The following is a 23,632-nucleotide window of genomic DNA, read 5'->3' on the forward strand; positions in this document are numbered from 1 at the left end:
TTTACTTTGTAAAGTGTACAGTCAATGGTTTTTCATATATTTACAGACTTGTGTAACTATCAACATAATCTTAATTTTAGAACATTTTCACCACTCCAAAAAGAAGCCTTGTACCCGTTAACAGTCATTCCCCATTCCCTACCCTAACCCACCACTTCCCCAGCCCTAGGCAACTGCTAATCTGTTTTTTGTCTATAGAATTGCCTATTCTGGACATTTCATATAATAGTAGCCTTTGTGACTGGATGCTTTTATGAGTATAATATTTTCTAGGTTCATCCACATCACAGCATGTAACAATACTTCATTCAATTTTAACTGCTGAATATCCGTTGTGTGGATATATCACATTTTGTTTATCCATCAATCAGTTGATGGACATCTGGGTCATTTCCATTTTTTAGCTATGAACATGCATGTAACGTTCGCTTATAGTTCATGGAAATAAAGCTTGTCCAAGGTCTCACAGCAATTTAGGTCCAATTTATCCCCAATCCAATGCTGTTGGCAGGACACATACTAGATAATCACTAGGATCTTTTATATCCACTGAGTTATCCATCTAGATCAGCCTAGACTCCAACAAGCTTTGAATTCTGAGGGTAAAAACATTAAGCACCGAAGATTTGACAGAACATCCTGGCCTTATCCCATTGCACAAAATTCCAAACAGTCCAGCACATTAAACAAAACAAAACAAAAAAACCCTACCATATTCACGGCAGTGTTTTTAAAAACAGAACAACAGCAAGATAAAGTTCTGACGTTCAACAGTGGTGGCATCCAGTAAATCTCTCTGTCGTGCAGTGCTACTGGGAGGCTAGACACAGTACTCTGACGAAAAATTCTAATTCCCTAGCACATTTAAATAAAGTTGGTCCCTAGTTAGAAGTGGGTATTAACAGAACCAAGGGGAAGCTAGCTTACATGCACGTCACCATTAATCCCTTAGCCTAATAGTAAAAAGGCAGTATCATATCTTGGCAAAAATATAATGAGGCTTTAGACCACATTCTTCCACAAAATAATATATAAAATGGAAAAACATAATCAGGTTGTCAGGATAAATGCATCCAAAGTTAAGTAAACAGAGAGCCTAACAGAACCCAAGATTTTGCCAAATTATACAATGCCTTTACCATTTAATACAAGAAAATGAAATAAGCATTAAATATTTGAAATTATCGACTATTACAAAAAGAGATTTGAGAGATAATCTACTTTTATACATAAGGAAACTGAAGCCCAGATTAGAGACTGATATTAGTTCATGCAACAACACAGCGCCAGTTTAAAAAAGCCTGGTCCATGCTAAGGGGAAGCCTTCAAAGCAAAGGACAGTAGAAAATTTCAGAGCTGTGGCAAAGATGACCTTTAGTGGGGAACTGCAGGGCATAATGCCATTTTAATGGAGAACATTGTTGAACTACTCAGTAGGCAACCTGATTTTCCAAGAAACTCTTCCATGCTTTCCGTTTGTGTACTTACTACGTGTCTGAGCCCCAAGATTAAACCTGCAAAGTGCTCGTATCTTCTTCCCTAATCAAGCTAAGAATAAAGTCTCATATGACAAGCTAAAAAGAGGTTACTTCACTATGGGGTGAGCACTAAAATAAAAAAAAACTTAATGAGAATTCTACATCTACTAGTTCTCAATAAGAAAACATTACAGGTAAAGGAACGGCAGAGAAAGATCACATTAAGAAAGACTCTCCTGTACAAAACTAAAAACAAAATCCATGTATCGCTTCTCGGCCTTTTGGCTAAAATCAAGTGTAAAACAAAACCCATGTAGTACTCAGCAAGGCTAGAAATCATGCTTAATGAGAAGAGATTTAGCAAAGGAGACTACTATCTAATGTCTTAGACTTCATCTAGTTACCTGGATGCCGTATACTCATTAAAAGGAACACAGGAAGGTGAGAACTAAATCCCAGTACAATAACGACATGGGCATGGAGTCTCTGAGCCTACTTCATAAATGTTAAATCTTCATCTAAGTGAGCCTTAGTTTCCTGTTCTGCTTACCTCTTCCCCAAAATGATCTTCCTTGTAGCACCTATCACCCTTGGCCTCGGGAACATGACAACTGTGTTCAAATATCTGAGGAGCTTTAGCGAACAGACTTATTCTGTGTAAACTGGGAGGGCAGCTATGATAAGAAGGCCAACTTCAACTCAATCTAACCAAGTTATGGCCCCTCACATGAACTGATTAACTCCAACTTATTCTTCCAAACCCAGCTGCTAGGCTGTCTCCTCTGGGGAGTCCTCTCATTTGCCCTAGGTATCCCTCACAGTGAACCGAGGACGGCTCCTTTATCATCCTCGGTACTTGTCACACTCCTCTAACCATCTCTCACACTCAAACTGAGTTTCCCGAGGGCACAAACTTCTGGCTTTGTACTCATCACTATAAGCTCCAGATGTACCACGGTGACTGGCACAGGCCAGTTACCAGTTGTTTGTGAAAGGAAATAGGGAGAAACGGAGAGAGAGAAATCAAAAAACAGAGGAAAGTATTCCATTGGATAATGGCTGGGACCTCTCCCTTAAGGTAGTGTTTTCAAATAATTCTTAATTCTTAAGTAATCTTAAGCAGAAATCTAATACCCGTAACAGACAAAAATAGATCTGCTAATTTTTCTAATAAAGAAAAAACAGAGACAACATAATATTCATCAGTAAGGCATTGAGATGTTAGCAAAACCAACACACTGTCAGGTGGATCTACATGGACTCACAGGGAGAGGGGACAGATGCTCAGGGTAGGATGACAAGTGACAAAACTGCAGAACATGCAGAAAATTCCATTCTGTAAACACCAACAAACCCGTCACTGTATGTACACAGAAAACAGGTCAAACTATTAGAAAGTGATATTCTTGGGGAGTGAAGTTAAAATAAAGATTGTTTCATATTTTATTTACCTCTCACATATGATTTACTTGCAATGAACAGGCTTTTAAAATTAGAAAACCACAAACTTACATATATATGCACATGCAAAAACATGAAGTTGGACCCTTACCTTTTACTATCTACAAAAATTAACTGAAAATGGATCAAAGATCTAAACATAAAAGCTAAAACTCTTCAAAGAAAACAGGGGAAACGCTTCACAACATTGGATTTGGCAATAATTTCTTGGATATGACACCAAAAGCAGAGGCAACAAAAGAAATAGCTAAGTTGAACTTCTTGTCATTTCTATTAGGCATCAGAAGACATTCAACAGAATGAAAAGGCAGCTCACAGAATGGGAGAATATATTTGCAAATCATATATCTGATAAAGGATTAATATCCAGATAATATAAAGAACCCATGTAACTCAACAACAAACAACCCAATTAAAAAATAGCCAAAGGACTAAATTAGACATTTGCCCAAAGATAGACAACTAGCCGATAAGCACTTGAAAAGATGTTCAACATCACTAATCATTAGGAAAATGCAAATCAAATCCACAAGATACCACTTCACATCCTAGGCTACTATCAAGGAAACAGAACCTAAGTTTTGGCAAGGATGTGGAGAAACTGGAACCTCTGTGCATTGCTGGTAGGAGTATAAAATGGTGCAGCCACTATGGAAGACGTTATGGCAGTTTCTCAAGAAATTAAATAAAAAGGAAAGCTACTCTATGCTCGGACAGACTGTATACCAATATTCCGATACCCTATGGTATGTTCTGTGATGTCTTTTTTCTTGCATCTTTTTTGTCTACCTTGATACCAGTAACTTATAAGGAATCTATATAATTTGATTTGAATGACTTCAATATACTTTAGTTCCACTTTTTTACTTGACCCAAAGAAGCACTAATCTGTCTTCAGTATGGCCAGTGTGCTTTAGAGGCCTGAAGTCAGTGACATGAAACCCAATATCAAGAATTAGAAGCAAGTAATTTGTGTGGAAGGAATGTAAAAAAGAAAACATTGTGTGGTTTGGCTGGAGCATAATTAGGGCAGGGTACATTAGGTTCTCTGTTTTTCAAAAATTTGAAAAAAAATTTTTTTTGATGTGCTATTTCAATTTTTTTTTTTTCATTTTATGAATCTGACTCCAAAGGCAAGGGAAAAGCTAAAATAAATGAATGTGACTATATCAAACTTAAAAGCTTCTGCACAACAAAAGAAACCATCAACAAAATAAAGAGGCAACCAACTGAATGGGAGAAGATTTTTGCAAACAGTGCCTCCGATAAGGAGCTAATATCCAAAATATACAAGGAACTCATGCAACTCAACAACAAAAAAACAACCCAATTGAAAAATGGGCAGAGGACCCTAAGAGACATATCTCCAAAGAGGACATACAGATGGCAAATAGACATATGAAAAAATGCTCAACATCACTAATCATCGGAGAAATGCAAATAAAAACCACAATGAGATACCACCTCACCCCAGTCGGAATGGCTGTCATCAACACGACAAATAGTAACAAGTGTTGGAGAGGCTATGGAGAAAAAGAAACCCTCATACACTGTTGGTGGGAATGCAGACTGGTGCAGCCGTTATGGAAGGCAGTGTGGAGGTTCCTCAAAAAATTACGAACAGAATTACCATATGACCCAGCAATCCCTCTCCTGGGTATCTACCCCAAAAATCTGAAAACATTTATCCATAAAGACACGTGTGCTCCAATGTTCATTGCAGCTTTATTTACGGTGGCCAAGACATGGAAACAACCAAAATGTCCTTCGATAAATGAATGGATAAAGAAGTTGTGGTATATATACACAATGGAATACTATTCGGCGGTAAGAAAAGATGAAATGGGACCATTTGTGACAACATGGATGGATCTTGAGAATATAATGCTAAGCAAAATAAGTCAGACAGAAAAAGCAGAGAACCATGTGATTTCACTAATATGTGGTATATAAACCAAAAAGAACAAAAGAACAAGACAAACAAATGAGAAACAAAAACTCACAGACACAGACAATAGTTTAGTGGTTACCAGAGGGTAAGGGGGCGGGGAGTGGGAGATGAGGGTAAAGGGGATCAAATATATGGTTATGGAACAAGAACTGACTCTGGGTGGTGAATACACAATGGGATTTATAGATGATGTAATACAGAATGGTACACCTGAAATCTACGTAACTTTACTAACAATTGTCACGCCAATAAACTTTAATTAAAAAAAATTTTTTTTTGATATGCTATTTCAGTTTTTAGTAGCAAATAAATGGGGACCTTACTAAAATTTGGGGCCTATAAAAAGAAATTAAGTAGAATACCTGTATGATCCAGCAATTCTACTTCTGGATATATACCTAAAAGAACTGAAAATCGGAACTGGAACAGATATTTGTACACCCATGTTCATAGCAATATTATTCCCATTAGCTAAAAGCTGGAAAGTGACCCACGTGTCCATCCACAGAGAAATAAACAAAATGTGGTCTATACATACAACAGAACATTATTCAGTCTGAAAAAGGAAGAAAATTTTGGCACACGCTACAATGTGGATGAACTTTGAAGACATTATGTTAAGTACAACAGTCCCAAAGGACAAATATTCTACGATTCCACTTAAACGAGGTACCTAGAATAGTCAAATATATAGACACAATAAGAAAATGGTGATTGCCAGGGTGGGAGGGGTGCAAAATGGAAAGTTTAGTGTTTATAATAAACACAGTTTTAGTTTGGGAAGATGAAAAAGCTCTGAAGATGCATGGTGGTGACAGTTACAAAACAATGTGAATGTACTTAATGACACAGAACTGTACATATAAAAACAGTAAATGTTAAATTGTTATGTATATTTTACCACAATTTTTAAAAATGTTAAAACCACCACCAAGGAATTGGCTCTGTTAGGGGGGAGCATTCTGATCCATTACCCAGCCCTAGAAACAGGCCTGTGTTCCACAGGCCAGTTTGAAAATCACAAAATTCAGTGCAAGTGACAAAAATGGAAGAATGGCTCAGGGAACAGTACTTACAGTAGCTAAAAAGCATAGGGTTAGACTATTTTAAAACCAAATCACACTCTTCTACAGTCATAAAACTCTATCTTCGTTAAATAGATACCTTTGCTTCCTCTGCCATTTTTTTCTCTTCATCCACCTCTTCAGTCTTTGCTGAATCTTCGCTTTGTAGTTTTCTTCTCTTTTGTTTGGGAGCCATGAAGCCTTGGAGAAATTTCTTTATGACACTGGCTTGAAGGGCAATCACACACTCACCAAAATCCTTCAGTTTCTCTAATGAGATCACCTACAGGAATTGATTTAAAAACCAGATTGAGAGAAGGGCCAAGAGAAAGATGAAAGGAGACTATCCTTGACTAAATTCGAACAACCTAACCGCAATGGGTCACATAACATTAATTGATCCCGGTTCCTCAATTCAGTGTATGGCTTTTGCATTTAAAAGTAGCTGACTGTGTCCATTTCATCAGTGGAGGGATCCAGGAGATGCTGCCAGTTGCTCTACTTACGAAGTTAGGCCACTCGTTCATTCATTCAGTAACTGAGTGCCTATTATGTGCAAACTACAGTCCCAAGGCAAAGAAAAACTGACGAGAATAAAAATTTTCTGACCTACTGGCTTACTACCTGTAAGCCAGGTAATATGCTTTACATACTTGACCTCATCTAAGCCTCACATTTATTTTATGAATGAGGGAAAAGAAACTAAATCACTCTGAACCAAATCATGCTGTTCAATACTGAAGACTGCCTTCTCTGTCACGCAAGACTTGCCAATTAAAAGATACCATTTTAAAATCACAAAGAGAAACAAAGAGTGATGATACCCCAAGGATGATGTTAGCAAGGAACGGGCTGATTTTGGCACAAAGTAGGCAACTGATAAACATTTCCTAAGTAAACAAAAAAGTAATACATATTTTAAAATGGCGAAGTGCTTTGGGCTGAATAATTTTAAAAATCATTTAAAAAACACAGAGTTGTTTAAATTCTTTTCCGCAGGAAATGCACCAAGAATTCATAACCAGGCTAATTTAAAAGAAAAAAGTTGCATATATAAGGTGTGCATACATAAGATGCATATATAATTTGCTATTTCAAATAGCAAATACAAACTCTGACAGAAGATTTAAGATTTTATCAACTCCAAGGGTTAGTATGTACCCCCAAAAGATATAAAGACTTAAAGAAATGGAAAGTGTTCATAAATTTGGGGAAATGGGGGGGGGGGATTATAGAAATCACAACTATAATACATATGAATATATATTATATTCACACGAATATAATAATGCATATGAATAACTTGAAACGACCCACAAATACCCAAGATGTCAAAAAAATGTATACAAGTGGACACTGGTCAATGTTGCTCAAATAGTGGTTCGCTGTAATCAGAAGCATCTGGACACTGATGGCAACCACCCTGAGGACCTCTTGTAACTGCAGAAGTCAAACGTGTCTTGTATTATTGAGTATTACAATTTTAATAGTTTTTTCCTTTCTTAAAATTTGTATACATTTTTTGGGCACCCTATATATTATTTGGAGTTAATCTGGACTTTATTATTTAAAATCAGTAACAAAACATTTTACAATAATAATTGATGGATAGTATTCTCCTATCTTCTCTCCATCTTTGACACCTAAACCTATCTAAAGTGCAGTATCGATCAGGTCTCTTGAACTGTTTCGCCTATACCGCTTACGGGTCCTACTGAGCAGCAAATAATGGGACTATAAATGGGCTCTGAAATGGACCCATTTAACAGCATGTGTGTTGCCCAATATAAGCGTAACTCTGAGCTGATCAGGTGTAAAGAATGGACAAAAGCAGGATACACAATCATGTTTCATACCTTAAAAGCACAAGCACCACATGGGAATAGACAGGTTAAATGTTACAGGACTATGGCTCCAGTGCCGGTTTTCTTCAACTTAACAGAAAACCTCTTTTTAAACAAAGGTTCTGAGCCAACTAATGAATTTTTCTGGATACCAGCATAAGATGACAAAGGGAAAATACGTTTTGGTGCCACATGTGTCTTTCAAGACAAACCCAAATGTATGATTTCCAGAATCATCTAGGGAAGTCAGGAACAATATCAGGGAACAATTCCAAATTGGGTTTCCATGAGTAAGAGATTTCAAAGGGTGTTTCATGTTCTTACCCGGGCTTCAAATTCTGATGTTTCTTCCACATAACCAAGACCCCCCTTTTGTAACCTTGTTGCAACTTCAATGAGATCACTACGAAGAAAGTTTAAGAGCTCCTGGTTGCCATCACAGGATTTCAGACCCAAATTTGGCTTTCGGGCCAGGTGAATAGAATGAATAATGTCCTGGTACCTAGAAAAGTTGAAGCAAGTGTGAGGGAAAATAAAGGAATTCTGAAGATAGTCTATAAATTTCAATTCCTTGAATAACATGTTTTACCTCTATAAAACATTTAGATCTTTTTCATCTGTCTTTGGTGTTTTTTAGTAGTCTCATGTTTCTTGAACAGATTTTCAAATCTCTCTTATTCTAGATTAACTTTAAAAACCCTTATTTTATTCTGTATTTGATGAATTCCAGTGTCTGAAGTGGGTTCCAATTCCTAGCTCTCATTCATCACGGTACCTGGTTTGTGAATTTTGTAACTTTTTTACCATGAGTTTCTTGGAATTTTCTCTGTGGGAATTCTTTGAAGCCTGCTGTGAAGCTGTACTCCTCCAAAGAATGTGCACTTTGCTTATGTCAGCTGTCAGGAATTGCTACCAACCCAAGACTACTTTAAATCATCTGCCTGAAATACTTCACAACACAGAAGATACATGATTTCAACTGAAAACCTATATAAGGACCTTCAAGTTCACTCTTAACACTAAAGCTAAACACTACATACTAAAGCTTAACACTAAACCCTTTGAGGAGGTCCCAGCAAAAAAGACTTCAATAAGACTACCTACCCTGGGTGGGCCATAAACCTTAATGTTTGCTTCCTACACCAAAATGAAAACTAAAGCTCAAGGACATCTGACTACTAAGTTCCCCATCCTTTCTTAATAGTAAGGGTTTTTAATATTATTTTCCTCTGAATACAACTTCATTGTGTCCTGCTGTTTTTCTTTATAAAGAAGTCTCCATTGCTTTCTAGATACAACATAATTTCCCTTTTATTTTTTTAGTCATCTTAAAGAATTTATCTCTAATTTTATTACAATCTGATTAGAGAATGTATCCTGAAGATTTCTACTTTTTAAGTTGTTGAGTTTGTTTATGTGGCTAAGTATGTGACAAATTTTTACAAATGTTCAATGGATCTAACAGAAAAAACTATTTCTTTATAGTTTCCAACTGGCCTAGCTTTTTGCACACTTTAAAATAAATTTTTTTAATTGAGCTATAATTGACTGCACACCCTTTAATTTATATCCTTCATCACTTTACTTATTTTCTTATAAAGAGCATATATATTTTTTATAAATCTGAACCTCAAATGGTGATACATTATCCTATCCCCTTGGTTACCCCCAGGGGAAGCAACTCAAATAACCATCAACAAGAGAAATAGATAAACTGGGGCAGATTCACAAATATTAGTGTCTTGGAACAGTATATAGAAAGGAAAATGATGAAGTTCAGTTACTTAAAAAAAAAAAAAATTGATGGCTCTTTAGTGCTGAGTAAAGAGCAGAAAGTCCCAAAGGCTTTATACTATTTGACAGCTTTTAAAAAGTTTAAAACAAAACCAAACAAAATGAAGTGGGTTTTTTTAATGATCAACAAAACCAAAGGAAAAAAGTTAAGTTTTGTTTTTAATCCTGACAATCTCTAACCTTTTAATGGAAGGATTTGATCCGTTCACATTTAGTGAACGGATCAAGTCCTTTCAATCCAACACATGTACCTAGCAAATATTTAAACAGAAGGAACATTATAGAACTGTACTCCTTTGTGGTTCTGAGTACTGACATTTTCCCTTGTCTTTCTTAATTTGCCTAGTCTCATGTCTGTATCAATGCAGCATGATTCAGAATATAAATTTAACTGATCTTACACATTAAGCAGTGGGCTAAAACCAGTAGATGTACCCATTATCACTCACAAAAGCCTGGCAAAGTTGCAGAACATGTACCGTGTTTCCCTGAAAATAAGACCTAGCTGGACCATCAGCTCTAATGTGTCTTTTGGAGCAAAAATTAATATAAGACCCAGTCTTATTTTATATTATATAAGACCCAGTCTTATATTAATTTCTGCTCCAAAAGATGCATTAGAGCTGATGGTCCGGCTAGGTCTTATTTTTGGGGAAACAGTATATACTGAATGGTATTTTCCTTCTCTCTTCAATCAAACCTAAATTCAACCATGATGCACGCGGTCAGAAATTAAAGGTGGCCTTAAGGCAAAACCTTGTCCTGGCTTTGATAGAAACAATGGCTAGAACAGGAAGGACACTAGCAAATCCAGATGGAGTTGATGCTAATTTTGTACACAGAACAGATTTTGTTGTGAATTTTGGGGGTTTCTAAGATGTAATTCACATAACATTAAACTCACAATATTAAAGCATACACTTTCAGTGGTTTTTATATTGTGGAACCATTAAAACTACCTAATTCCAAAACATTTTCATCACCCCATAAAGAAATCCCATACCTAATAGTCACTCCCAATTCTCCCCTTCCTCCACCCCCTGGCAACTGCTAATCTGCTTTCTGTCCATGGATTTTCCTATTCTAGATGACAATATGGTGGTCTTTAAGTCTAGCTTCTTTAACTCAGCAAAACGTTTTCTAGGTTCATCCATGTCAATGCATGTGTCAGTACTTCATTCCTTTTTCTGGCTGAATTTATGGATACACAAACCACATTGTGCTTTATCCATCCATCAGTTGATGGACACTAAGGTTATTTTCGTTTTTTGGCTATTTTGAATATGAGAGAAAACTTTTGAACACCAGCTGATGTGGAACTGCATTTGCAAGGCTTCCTCCCTACAAAGCGGCTCTCAGCGTGGTGCATGGCATACATTATTCAATGACTAGTCCTGCTACCCTGTGTATACATGGTTTAAATGCATATTTTTCCAAACAAGCATGATGTACCAAGAAAATACCAAGCAAAAGGAATATAAAAGAGTTACAGACATTTTTAAAAATTTAAGTGTACAGATAAACAAAAATAAAAAAATAAAAACCCTCTAAGGTACTTATAATATCTAATGCTGAAGAGAAGTAACATGTGAGGAGCAAGATGAAAATCCTTACCTCTTCTCTAATCTCTCCTTAAGCTGACTTTCTCGTATTCCCTGAGGGTGAAGGCAATTTAGCAATTCATCCAGTTCCTTCTGACTATCACATAAAAACCTGTAGGGGCAAAACAGAGCTGAATAAGGGGGGAGGGAGATCAAACTAAGAAAGGGATCTAGGGTTGATGGTGGGAGTTGGGAGAGCAGAATCCCAAACTTGCTTACAATAGGAACTACTTTTTTTTTTTTTAATTGGGGAACTGTCAAGTCGTCTTCAATCTAGTTGTGGAGGCGCAGCTCACTGACCCATGAGGGAATCGAACTGGAGACCTTGGTGTCATGAGCACTGCACTCTAACCACTGAGCAAACCAGCCGCCCCAATTTACTATTTCTATGAGGCTTAATGTTAACTTTATCACTGGCTATTGGAGCCAACGTTTCTTACTAAAATATAATCAGGCAAATTTTATAAAGTTAATAGGCATATTTGTCCGCACACCTTCAAAGAGTAAACATATCCAAAAATAAAAGATCAACAGTCATTACACCAAAGATGAACATAACTAAAACAGTTAATGCAATCACAAAGTCCAAAGGACCTTTTTAAAATCTAGCTCCCTGCCTGAAAGCAGAATGACACAAAAGAAGATTAATGGCTATGTATATAATTTTTTATTCTTTAATTAATGAAGATGAAAATCCTAAATACTTCTATTACCAAATAGACTGAAAAGTATTTCCAACACTATGTCACATCTATCATATAGTATACAAGGTTACATTATGAGGGCGGGGAATAAAATTTCCAAACCTTAGAACAAACAAATATTTCCTTATCAAAAAATCAAGTCTGCTTTTAAAGCAATGAGTTTACACATCCAAGAAATCAAAGTCACACAAAATGACCTTAATAATCACTAACTCATTGGTATCATTATATTAAATAGTTTCTTACATTGAAAAGGGAAAAGAAAGAGCAACCAGATGAATGCTCACATTACCATAGGTTCTGTCCTTGTTTGGGGGTGGTGGTCTCTACAGCGATTTCTGTTGCTGGTCCATGTTGTATGTTCACACCTACATTTTTGCCTAAGTTTGCTTTCTTACCTATGAAAAATTTATACATTAAGTTGAAAATAGTAAATATCCAATTCCTAGTTTCAAACCTAAGCAGTACACTACATCAAATCCAACAATTAACACAGATGCTGCATCTTAAATATATCTACATATACAATAGATGCTAACTTCTCTTAAAAATCTTAACATATAGCACACTATCTGAGATATTTGCTCTCTATACAGCTGAATCATTGCACAGTTCAAAGTTTAAGAGTTACACAACTTACAATGGAGGGGGATGATTAAATCTCTTTCTATCAAAGCAAATAAATAATTTACTCCAATATTAACACAAAGGCATCTGTAGTGAGAGTCAATCAAAACATATCTACTACAAACTTATCCCTGGAAGCTTCAAAGGTCAGACATGATTACCTTTTTTGTAAACCAGTTCCTATACACTAACATATGACATTAATAAAGATAGATAGATCTTATGCCAATATTTGAAGTCTTACCTAATACTACGATTGGTTTGCTCCCCTGCTCCCATTCTCACCCCTGCAATACTAACACAATCTTTTTTTTATCTTTTCAGTCAGGTAATTTTGGTGAGATCCTGCCATGCTAGAACTAGAAAACATGAAGCAACAACATCTACCAGGATGCTCTAGAAGTGAAGGGATTTGGATGCCAACCTTCTCTCAGGAGCTGTAACTGTGGAGGCCCAATTTCTAAGGACAGTCACTAAGTTTCTGAAACACATTCAGTCTCTCAACCCATTGGAATCTCTATGTCTGAAGATGCTGACTTCAACTTACTGCCCTCAAACTGCCCTCACCTGGGGTCTACCAGATGAGGTTACAGAGTCTACCAGAACTAGACTCTTTTTTTTTGAGAACAAATCCACTTTATTTACTGTTCAGTAAGTTTAAATACTTGAGGGGTACAGCATTACGTGGATTCTGTGTCCTACGGCCTTAGCAGGAAGGTTGCTTTGGAATTTGGCATGAACCACCATGCCACTGTTTCCATGAGTGCAAGTTCCCTTTCCCCAGATGACTCTGGTTTTGTTCAGTTTGTCACCAGGAGTCACTGTGTTGTTCTTGGCCTGGTACATATAAGCACAGCTCTTTCCTAGACAGAAGTCAGTTTCATCTCAAGCATAAACATCTTTAATTTTAAGAGCTGCGCGCTCTCTCTGGGTCCGGAGACGCCACTTATAGCCAGCAAAAATGGCGTTGGACCACAGCCTTCCAGACAAATTTGTCATTTTAGAAGTCCTGTTCCCAGTAGGCCTCCACAAGCCCCAAGATGGCAGAAAAGGCCAGAAATAGACTTTTATACTAAGTATTACAATCTAGCACTTAACATAATTGAACACGAAAACGCCTTAAATTTGAAATTTGGGCTATATATTAATTACCATATTTAACAATTTCCTGAGTTTGTAATTTGGATTACAAGTTCCTCTAAAATGAAGGAAAACTACTTTTTAAAAACAGGCTTCTCAAAAAAACATAATCTAATATTTGAGAAGCAATTTTTATTAGGTTATAGAAAGTGGAGCTGGAAGGAAGCTTGTGATCATCTAACCCAGTGGTTCTCAACTCAGAGCCATGTTGCTTCCCAGGGGACATCTGGCAATGTCCGGAGACCGATTTGGTTGTCACTATTGCTACAAAGAATTATCTGGCTCAAAATGTCAATAAAGCTGAGGTTGAGAAAACCTGATCTAGCCTAACCATCTGGGTTTTTTTAATTAAAAAAATATATATTTAATTTCTTCCTTGCAATATTATACAGTTGACACCTGATCAACACAGATTAGAGGCACCAAACCCCTGTGCAGTCGAAAAGCCACATAAAACTTTTGACTCACCAAAAACTTAATTCCCCTCGGTATCCACAGGGGATTGGTTCCAGGAGCCCCCTCGGGTACCAAAATCCGAGGATGCTCAAGTCCCCTAAATAAAATCTGTAGTCAGTCCTCCACACCCATGGACTCCCAACCGTGGGTCAAAAACCGTCCAGGTATTTATTGAAAAAAGTCCACATACAAGTGGACCTCTGCAGTTCAAACCTGTGTTGTTCAAGGGTCAACTGTGTGTGTGTGTGTGTGTGTATGTAGTATGTAGGTGTGTATATATATATATATATACACACACACATATACACACATGTATATATGTACATGTATATGTATATGCATACATATATACATATACACATATACATATATACACACATATATACAGTATATATATATGAGTGTATATATATACTGAGTATGTATATATACATACACACCTCGAAAAGATATACATATATATACTTAGAAAAGTACATTTCTGTATTGATTTTACCAGCTGAACACACCCATGTAACCAGAACCCAGATCAAGGAAAAGAACATAATCTGCCCCTTCCTGACCTCCTCAGTCACTTATTTTTAGTTAGATGTTGTTTTGCCTCACTAGAATTTGAGTTCAATGACATTTAGAACCTTATCTGTCTTATTTGCTATCTCGTACCACAGCACATGAAAAATTGGTAGGCAAATAAGAGACGCTCCATAAATACTGAATAAATGAATTTTAAAAGTGGAAGAAGACATAAACTGCCTTCTTATCCCTCTTACCTCAATTTCCAAGAAACAAAGTTTGAAAACTACTCGTGTAAAATCTATTGTCAACATCTTGTTTGAGAATTAGATTTTACACGAGTAGTTTCCAAGCTCTATCTTTTTACACTATGCCTGAACAAAGTTGATAATCAAAATGTTAGTTTCCTCCCTTCTTTCTGTACATTTCAGATTCTCCCACCCCACTCACATGCATCTACCTAAGAAGGCAATAAAGAAATTTTGCGAATGGAAAAGGTGACAGAGGGAAGAGTCCTAATATTTACCCTACTTGAGCAGGGTAAGTAACTAACAGATATACGTACTACGGGGACAGTAATCTTCATCGGGAGAGTCTGCGTGGTCTCTGCGGTGGTGGTGGAACCGGTAGTCAATGCTGTCATGCACCCAGCCTTTTTCAATGAACAATCCTGGAACTTCATCAGAGAAGAGCCAGTATCTACAAATCACAACTACATATTAATAACATGATACATCATGAGCACAGGATGACTTTGTTGTTTGGGCAGATGATTACAGAATATTACTGAACATTCAGAAATATACAAATTATAAAGTAAAGCAAAGAATACCAAAAGTTTTGGAATTTCAGTCTTGTTTACTTATCTGTAATTTTCATAACTCTAATATTTCTCTACTTTAGGTTCCAGACAATGTATGCATTTCAAATATATTACAATTTCCAAAGACCTCTATCTGGTTCACATTTCACCTATCACCATAATTTATAAGTTCCATATTTCTGGTGTCTTCAAGAACAGGGTCATGTCTCATTTAACTTTGTAACCCTAGCATTTGGCAGAGTAAATACTCAATGAATGTGATAAGCAATTCTGTTTCCAAAATCCATGAACAGGGAAGCTTGCCTAGTCTTCGTATTAGGTTGGTGCAAAAGTAATTGCGGTTTAAAAGGTTAAAAACAATTGCAAAAACCGCAATTACTTTTGCACCAACCTAATACTTAACAGTTTCATAACTAGTAAAAACATAAAGGCCCTACAAGATGACAAAAATTCAGTTCAACTTACCTATTATGGTTTCGATCTGTACCAATAGGAGTCCTACGCATGACGAGTTTAGCCTTGGCAATTCCCTCCTGGAATGCCTTCTCAGCAGCTGCTTTGTGCTTTCGTATTCGTTCTTCCTCAGCTTCGCGTTCTAGTTTCACTGTTAAAGACAAAAAGAATCAACTAGATTTTTTTTTTCTAGTAAATTCCACTCTTACAACTTAAATAAAATATGGAGTACAAAGTGCCTGGTATAAAGTCGATTTGCATCAAACCTTAAAGTTTTTCCTCCTAATTCCAATCTGTTATAAGAAATGACATGTGACAACAGCAATTTCTATCTGGTCCTTCAATGAGCTTTGAATTTTGGTGATATCTCAGCCATCAGCTCAATGCAAAATCTTTTCTCTCCAAAATATAATATATTAATTGCAATAATTAAATTAATTTTATTTTATTAATAATTAATTATAAATGTAACCTTAAACAGTCCTTAAATGGAATTAACTGAAACATGATAGGACCAGTCATACAATCCTCAAAATGATCAGGATGAATAAAACTAGAATAGCTATTTCAAGATAAAACAAATTTCAGCCTTGGAGGAATTTGATAGTAACTCAGCTTATTAGCCTTGGTGACAAGAAAAAGAATTGGAAAAACAGGGGCAGAGAAGCACTTGTGGATAATAACAGTAACTGCATACTGAACACTATGTTTTGAGTTGTTCAGCAAGTTACTACTGTTAGTGACATAAAAAAAGTTTTAATCAATTTCTGATCATTCGTTATATGGGTTTATTCTATCCCAACTGAAATTTCCCTGAACAACAAAAGCCCAGTTAAACATCTACAAGATGATGAGAATCTGGAAAATTTATCAGTCTAACCATGTTATTTTTTAAAAAGTTAAGACAAATCTCATTTATTTAAACACAACATAGCATTTGTTACCTTTTAATAAACAGTTTTCTAGTCTGAATGAAACTATGCTCCCAACAATGATTTCAGTAGAGGTCTGTACACAAATGTAAATGATAAAGAGTGATGGTCAAATCACAATAAAGGAAAAGCTTCTTCTCCTGCAGCTACAAACAAACAAAAAAGAATCTGGGCAAGTAGTCAAAAGAAGACCAAATTTAGTGTCAGAGGTTACAGCACTGAACTAGATATGAAAGACCTGAACTCTAATTCAAATACTGGCCGTGGCAAAATACTAATATTCTTTGTCCCGTTTCTCTATATCAATAATACAGTATCTTCTGCCTCGCTTTTCTCCTATGATAAGATAAATATAACACACAGAAACTCAAGAAGAAATCATTATGTTTCAGGTAAAACACAGCTGAAGTGTGATATAAATAACACTAATCCGAATGCAAGTATACATAGCATCTTCCAAATTGGAAAGTACATATATACACATACTCACACATGGTGTGCGTATATATGTAAAAACATTTCAATGGCCATAAACAGTATAACCTAAATTGTTATAAAAGAGATATTACGTATTTTCTAATGAAAGAACCACTAAAGTAAAGTTGTTAGACTTAACCTAAAATCTGTTACATATAATTTAAGACTATTTCTAGTATCTGTCTATCTAATTCTAAATATCCAACTTTGACAAATAAATGGTTTTTACCACCTTCATTTTATAAGCTGGAAATTTTCATAAGTTTGGAAACTGTAACAGTGATCAAAATAGTGTAAATGACCAAAAAAAAACCACCTAAGACACTTAGTAGGTTTACTGTGGTGACAGCAATTCTGAAACTAATTTTGTGTACGCAGAAAACTGATCAAGTAAGTAAACGATACTGATGACAGCCTGGGATCACATGCTACAAGATGGGAGAAACAAATACAGAATGAGGAATGGCAAAGCAGAACCCTTGGGTATTGAGCTTTATTTGAAATAAATTTAACAGAAGGACAAAATTTATACTCTGAAAACTATAAAACGTTGTTGAAAGAAATTGAAGATCTAAATAAATGGAAAACCTCATATTCATGGATCAGAACAGAAAATATCATTAAGATGGCAATAGGTCTATTAGATCCATAGATCCCAAAATTGATGTATAGATTCAAAACAACCTCTATTTCAGCTGGCTTCTTGGTAGAAATTAACAAGCTACATGTAATTCTAAAATTACCGTGGAATCGCAATGGACCCAGAACAACCAAAACAATCTTGACAAAGACAAGTCGGAGGATTCACACTTTCCCACTTCAAAAATTACTACAAAGCAACAGTAATCAAGACACTGTAATACTGGTGTAAGGATAGACATATAGATCAATGGAATAGAATTGAGAGTCCAGAAATAGACTGATGCACGTCTATAGTCAAATGATTTTTGACAAAGGTACCAATGGGGAAAGAAAATCTTTTGAACAAAAGACATTGGGACATCACTGGATAGTCACATGCAAAAGAATGAGGTTGGACCTTTATCTCATACCATATATGAAAATTAACTCAAAATGAATCAGAAACCTAAAGGTAAGAGCTAAAACTTTAAGACTTTTAGAAGAAAACACTGGGGTAAATCTTCATGACCTTGGATTTGGCAATGGGTTCCTAGATGACACCAAAGCCACAAGCAACCAAAAGGAAAAAACTGATGGACACTATCAAGAAAGCACAGAGACAATGCATAAAAACAGGTGAAAATACATGGGATCATATATCTGATAGGAAAGGGATTTATATCTAGAATATATAAAGAACTCGTACCACTCAAAAATAAAAAAAGACAAAAATTCCAATTTGAAAATGGGCAAAAGATCTGAATTAACATTCTTCCAAAGAAGATATACAAATGACCAACAGGGACATGAAAAGATGTTCAGCGTCATCAGTCATCAAGGAAATGCAGACCAAAACCACAGTGAGATACCAATTCACTACCATTGGGACGGTTATAATCCAAGTCATATAACAGCAAGTGTCGATGAGGATGCAGACAAGTGGCAAAATCAGAACCTTCATATACTGCTCGTAGGAATGCAAAATTGTACAGCCACTTTGAAAAATGTCCACACATTAAGTAGACCTGCTCAATTCCTCAAACGGTGAGTTACCATAAAACCCAGCAATTACATTCCTAGGAATATACACAAGAGAAATGAAAAGATATGTCCACACAAAAAATTGTACACCAATGCTTATAGCAGTATTATTAATAATGGCCAAAAAGGTACAAACAAACCAAATGTCCATCAACTGATTAATGGATAAAACAAAATGTGGTCTATCCAAACAATGGAATAGTATTCTGCTATTAAAAGGAATGAAGTACTACTGAAACATGCTACTATATGGATGAACCTTTGAAAACATTATGGTAAGTGAAGGAAGCCAGGCACAAAAGACCACATATTATATGATTCCATTTATGTATGTCAAAACAGACAAATCTTTAGCAACAGTAGTAGACTGGTAGTTGCTGAAAGCTGGGAAGGATGGGAGGGTGGAGTGATAATAGCCAAAGGGTATGGGCTTTCTTTTTGAGGTGATAAAAATGTCCTAAAATTGTGGTGAAGGTTGTACGTATCTGTGAATGTGTTAAAAGGAAAAACATTGAATTGTACATTATAAATGGAAGAATTGCATGGTATATGAATTATTTCTTAATAAAGCTGTTTATTTAAAAGTTCGGATTTAATGGGGCTCTCAACAAAGCCCCAAATTTTTATGTTCTTAAATCTTAATAAAACAATTTAATATATATTAATATCTAAGTTGGCAACTATGCTGACAGCTTCAAATACCTTGTCATTCAATTGTTACAACAATCTTAAGCATATGAGGAAACTGAGGCACGAATAAGTAACTTGCCCCAAGGAACACAGCTAAGTCAGAGGTGGGGTTAGAACTCTTACCAGCAATTTCCAGGTCATATGTTATTTCCACTATGCCTATTTGTGGATTGGTACAAACCAGAAAAGCCAGAAAAGATGCTAACATCACATTACTCTAAGCCAAACTATCACGAATTGCAGAGTGCCAGGCTGAACACTCCTGCTAGAATACTACATACGTAGTAGGGCCTGGGTTGTTACATACAGAAATAACTACACAGTTATGACAAATAGACTCCACCATTACCTCAGTAATTTCCTTACTTTTGCTATCTCCTAAAGGGCTTCTTCCCCTTTTCTTTCAACATAAGTTTTTACCTTTCATTTCTCTCTCCTGGATTTCCCGCTCCTTCTTAGCCTGAATGGCAAGCAGCCGTCTGCTCTTCACAGCACTAATCATGTCTTCAGCTTCCATATCTACTTGGGGCTCAAACTTCACAACGTCTTTTTTCCTATCAGTTTTGCCTAACCCATTCTCCTCTTTTCCATTTTCTTTATTTCTGGCTTCCATTTCTTTCCGTTTCTGTTTCTCTGCTCTCTTTTTATCATTTTCTTCCTTTAATACAGCAAGCCGTTCCTTCCACAACTCTGCGGACATCTGTTGCCTGGTTTCCATGTGGTCTTGCACTGAGTATGTCATGAGAATTCGGTGGCAGAGTGCTGTCAAGATCTGCAGCTTCTCTTCTGATGTTAGCTCAAAAAATTCAGAGGTTTCCAACTTCTCCAGGAACTCATCTTGGACCTCATTGTCCTCAAATGGTGCTGAATCTTTATTGTCATCTGTGTCTGAGCCCTCGCTTTCCTCCTGAACATCAGATTTGCGCAGGCAGAGCCGCACCAGCTCTGAAACAGAATGCAGAGTCAGAGGGATTTCCGACAGCTTCATTCCCAACTCACCATAATCTTCCGCTATTTCATCTTGTAGTAAGGTCTGTAAGAGGATGACCAACACCCTATTCAGGTATAAAAAGCCACCCTTTTCTGCACTCAAAGCCTCCATAAGGGACACAGCGGTAATAGGATACTGAGCATCTGGTAAGAGGAGCCCAGAGTAACAGCTCAGGAATTCCACCACCATGGCCACGTCCCCAAAGAGAGTGTTGGGCAGCCCTTCGGGGGTGTCCACCAGTCTAAATGTTGGAAGGTTCTTGCCAGTTAACTCTTGGTCCTCATACCGCTTCTGTTTTTCTAGTTTCTCAAGCATTTCTTTCTCTCTCCGCTCTTTGGCTTTCTCCTTCAACTTTTCTTTCAGTTCTTCTCGTTTCTTTTTCAAGTATTCTTTGCGCTGTTCTTCAGACATAGAGGCCCACCTCTTTTTGTGCTCTAGAAGCTCAAAGCGCTTTTGAACAATATTTCGCAGTTCTTCTGGGAGACGAGCTCGATCTTCACTAGACAGAAGACGGGCTGTTTTGGAAATAACACAGGACAGGGCGCTCTTCTTGTCCTCCCGGTCTTTGTTCTCTTTGTAATAGGCGATAAGGTGGAGGGCAGCAGGAGGCAGATGTTTATGAGGTTTACTCGAGGACCTGGGTGTACCCCCAGAATTCCGGGGGGCTCGTGTCATCTTCTGAGTGCCTTTGGCCATGTCCAACAAAGTCATCTGCTTCATTTTGGTTTTCGGAGTCTTCAGGCCCTTTTTTGGAGATTTGGAATTCCCTGTGGATTTCTGTCCATTCAGGATGCCTTTGCTTCTGCCCTTTGCTTTCAAAGGCTTGTCACTGTGCTTCCCTGGCTTCTTGGCAGGCGGGCCTTTCTTAGGAATGTGAAAGTCAGTGTGTAGCTTGTTAGGCGACATCATCTTCATCACTTCTTCCAGGTGCTCTTCTGGGGATCTGGAGTTCTTTGAGTTCTTTACTTTGAGTGGGGAGCCATTCAAGGATTTCTTCAAGTGTACATGACACCATAGCTTAGGGTTTAGCGGTGAGCTCAGAGAAGAGCTGTCCGTCTTGGATTTCTTTGAGGGCTTCCTCTCTGGGGATCCAGTATTTTTCCTCTTAGTAGAAGGGTTGAGAGTCATGTACTAGAATTTAAGAACAGGAGCAAAATTAATTTTAAAAACTAATTTAAAGAAGCAATATTTAAGCACCCTAAAGGCCCTCTTTCTACTATTCAGGTAAAACTACATATTCATTTCTCTTCATAGACACTATGTCCCTGAAAAAAACAAACACATGAATGTTAGCTAATGTTTTAGCCATATCAACACAAAATACTCTCGATACCCACACTTAAAAATCTATGCTCTAATATTAGACATTTCTGCTATGCAACTAGCTTTCTGTTTATATACAGATTAGGTTCTTAAATACTTTAATGAACTATGAACCCTTTCCTCAGAAACAACACACAAAAACTATGCATACAATTTCAGAATTTATCCATGGATCTCGGATGAAGGATATCCATTATCTAGGAATGGCAACATGTGAGAAATTTCAAAAGTACTGCTCTTGAGCCAGGACTGGATTTTTATCCTTTAAGCATTTGTTCTCAATGGGGGGTAGTATATGCTTTTAAAGAGAAAGTTTACTGCGTTTACTGTGTAAGAATTTTTGTCTAAATTCAGAAGTATGGTTTCTTATTAAAAGTATCAGTGAGTATACTAACAACAACAAAAACACTGCTCACAAATAAAAAGCCACCGTGACCACGGCCTCCTAGTTCTCAAACCCCCCTTTGTTGTCTCCCCATAACTCCAGAACTCATTCCCATGAATATATTAGTAGCTAGAAGCCCTCTAAATTCTCAATTTCGTATCATTCTCTTTGATCATCCCCTCACATCTTTCTAATTCACTCCCTCAAGCATCCCAACTCTGCAATCCTTCAACCCCACCACGACTTTAAATCTGCTAATTCTATCACATTTTCACCATGCTCACTTCCTTATCCCTCTTACCCAGATTAAAGTCCAGTCAGTAATTATAATCAGTCCTGCATAAAGCGACAGTTCTCTCGTCTCCTTTGCTCTCGTATCTAGTTACTCCTGGCCTGCACGTGTCTGGCTTAAACAAGACTAGAATAAAAACTACAATGACTGTGTAGTCTTATTTAAATTCATAACCAGGTACCTCTCCTGAATGGCACCCAGTAATCACAGTATTCCCTTAGTCTATTCACTTTCCCACTTCCCTTGACACACATCTTCTCCTGTCTCCTCAAACCTCTACCTTATCCTCGTCATACAGAAATGTGTTACTACGTTAGAACCAGTCAACCTGTCAGGATACCACTGTTTCTGTTTAAATGTATATTTAAAAACACAAACAAACAAAAAACACTTGATTTCCATGCTTTAAAGAATATAATTACTAAGAAAAGGACTGGAAGCTAAAACACAAATTAAATGAAATAATAACCACCAATAAAAAGTACCGCCAATTTCAAAAGAAATAATTGTTTCAAGTGATTAGGAGAAAGACTAGATTACTTTAAGAATACTTAATTCTAGAAAACTTCAGGTTTTTGAGTGGAAGGAACTAACTTGATCAGAGCAACACATGAAGAAGCAATCTAGAGGCAGTAGGTAAAACAGGTTACTGTGAAATGAGATGTAGGCAAGGAAACAGCTAAAGACTATCAAATAGGAAATTATGAACCCCTTTTATAGGGAAATGGCTATGGTGAAATAAATCCCAGAGATGATACAGAAAAACACCTATGCTCTTGTTTGGAGTAAACAAACAGGAATAGTAAAATTTAATAAGCTGTACTACATTGCCAAATATAAGAATATAATCAGAGAAACAAACTCACAAAACCAAGGCAGCACAAGAGGTTTAAGTATGGTCTGCAATGAATAAATGGGCTTATACTTAACAAACCCTTTTTCTGGCTCTGTTCTCTAACTTTAAAAATCAA

The 23,632-nt window shown here is 36.7% G+C and overlaps 1 protein-coding gene and 1 pseudogene across 3 annotated transcripts in view; both read right to left on the reverse strand.

The window, feature by feature from the left end:
• Nucleotides 1-23,632, reverse strand: part of BAZ1B (bromodomain adjacent to zinc finger domain 1B) — a 68,677-nt gene that overhangs the window by 12,545 nt on the left and 32,500 nt on the right. For all 3 annotated transcript variants that reach the window (XM_019754960.2, XM_019754962.2, XM_019754961.2), the window contains exons 7-13: nucleotides 20,091-21,792; nucleotides 15,922-16,060; nucleotides 15,199-15,332; nucleotides 12,190-12,295; nucleotides 11,207-11,305; nucleotides 8,123-8,300; nucleotides 6,055-6,237 (exon numbers count right to left, since the gene is read on the reverse strand). In XM_019754960.2, coding sequence (XP_019610519.2) covers nucleotides 6,055-6,237; nucleotides 8,123-8,300; nucleotides 11,207-11,305; nucleotides 12,190-12,295; nucleotides 15,199-15,332; nucleotides 15,922-16,060; nucleotides 20,091-21,792 — 2,541 coding nt within the window. The remainder of the gene's footprint in view (nucleotides 1-6,054; nucleotides 6,238-8,122; nucleotides 8,301-11,206; nucleotides 11,306-12,189; nucleotides 12,296-15,198; nucleotides 15,333-15,921; nucleotides 16,061-20,090; nucleotides 21,793-23,632) is intronic.
• Nucleotides 13,138-13,636, reverse strand: LOC141570655 (large ribosomal subunit protein eL33 pseudogene; annotated as a pseudogene).

Source organism: Rhinolophus sinicus, linkage group LG03, assembly GCF_036562045.2.
Source record: "Rhinolophus sinicus isolate RSC01 linkage group LG03, ASM3656204v1, whole genome shotgun sequence".
In the NCBI taxonomy this organism is placed as follows: domain Eukaryota; kingdom Metazoa; phylum Chordata; class Mammalia; order Chiroptera; family Rhinolophidae; genus Rhinolophus; species Rhinolophus sinicus.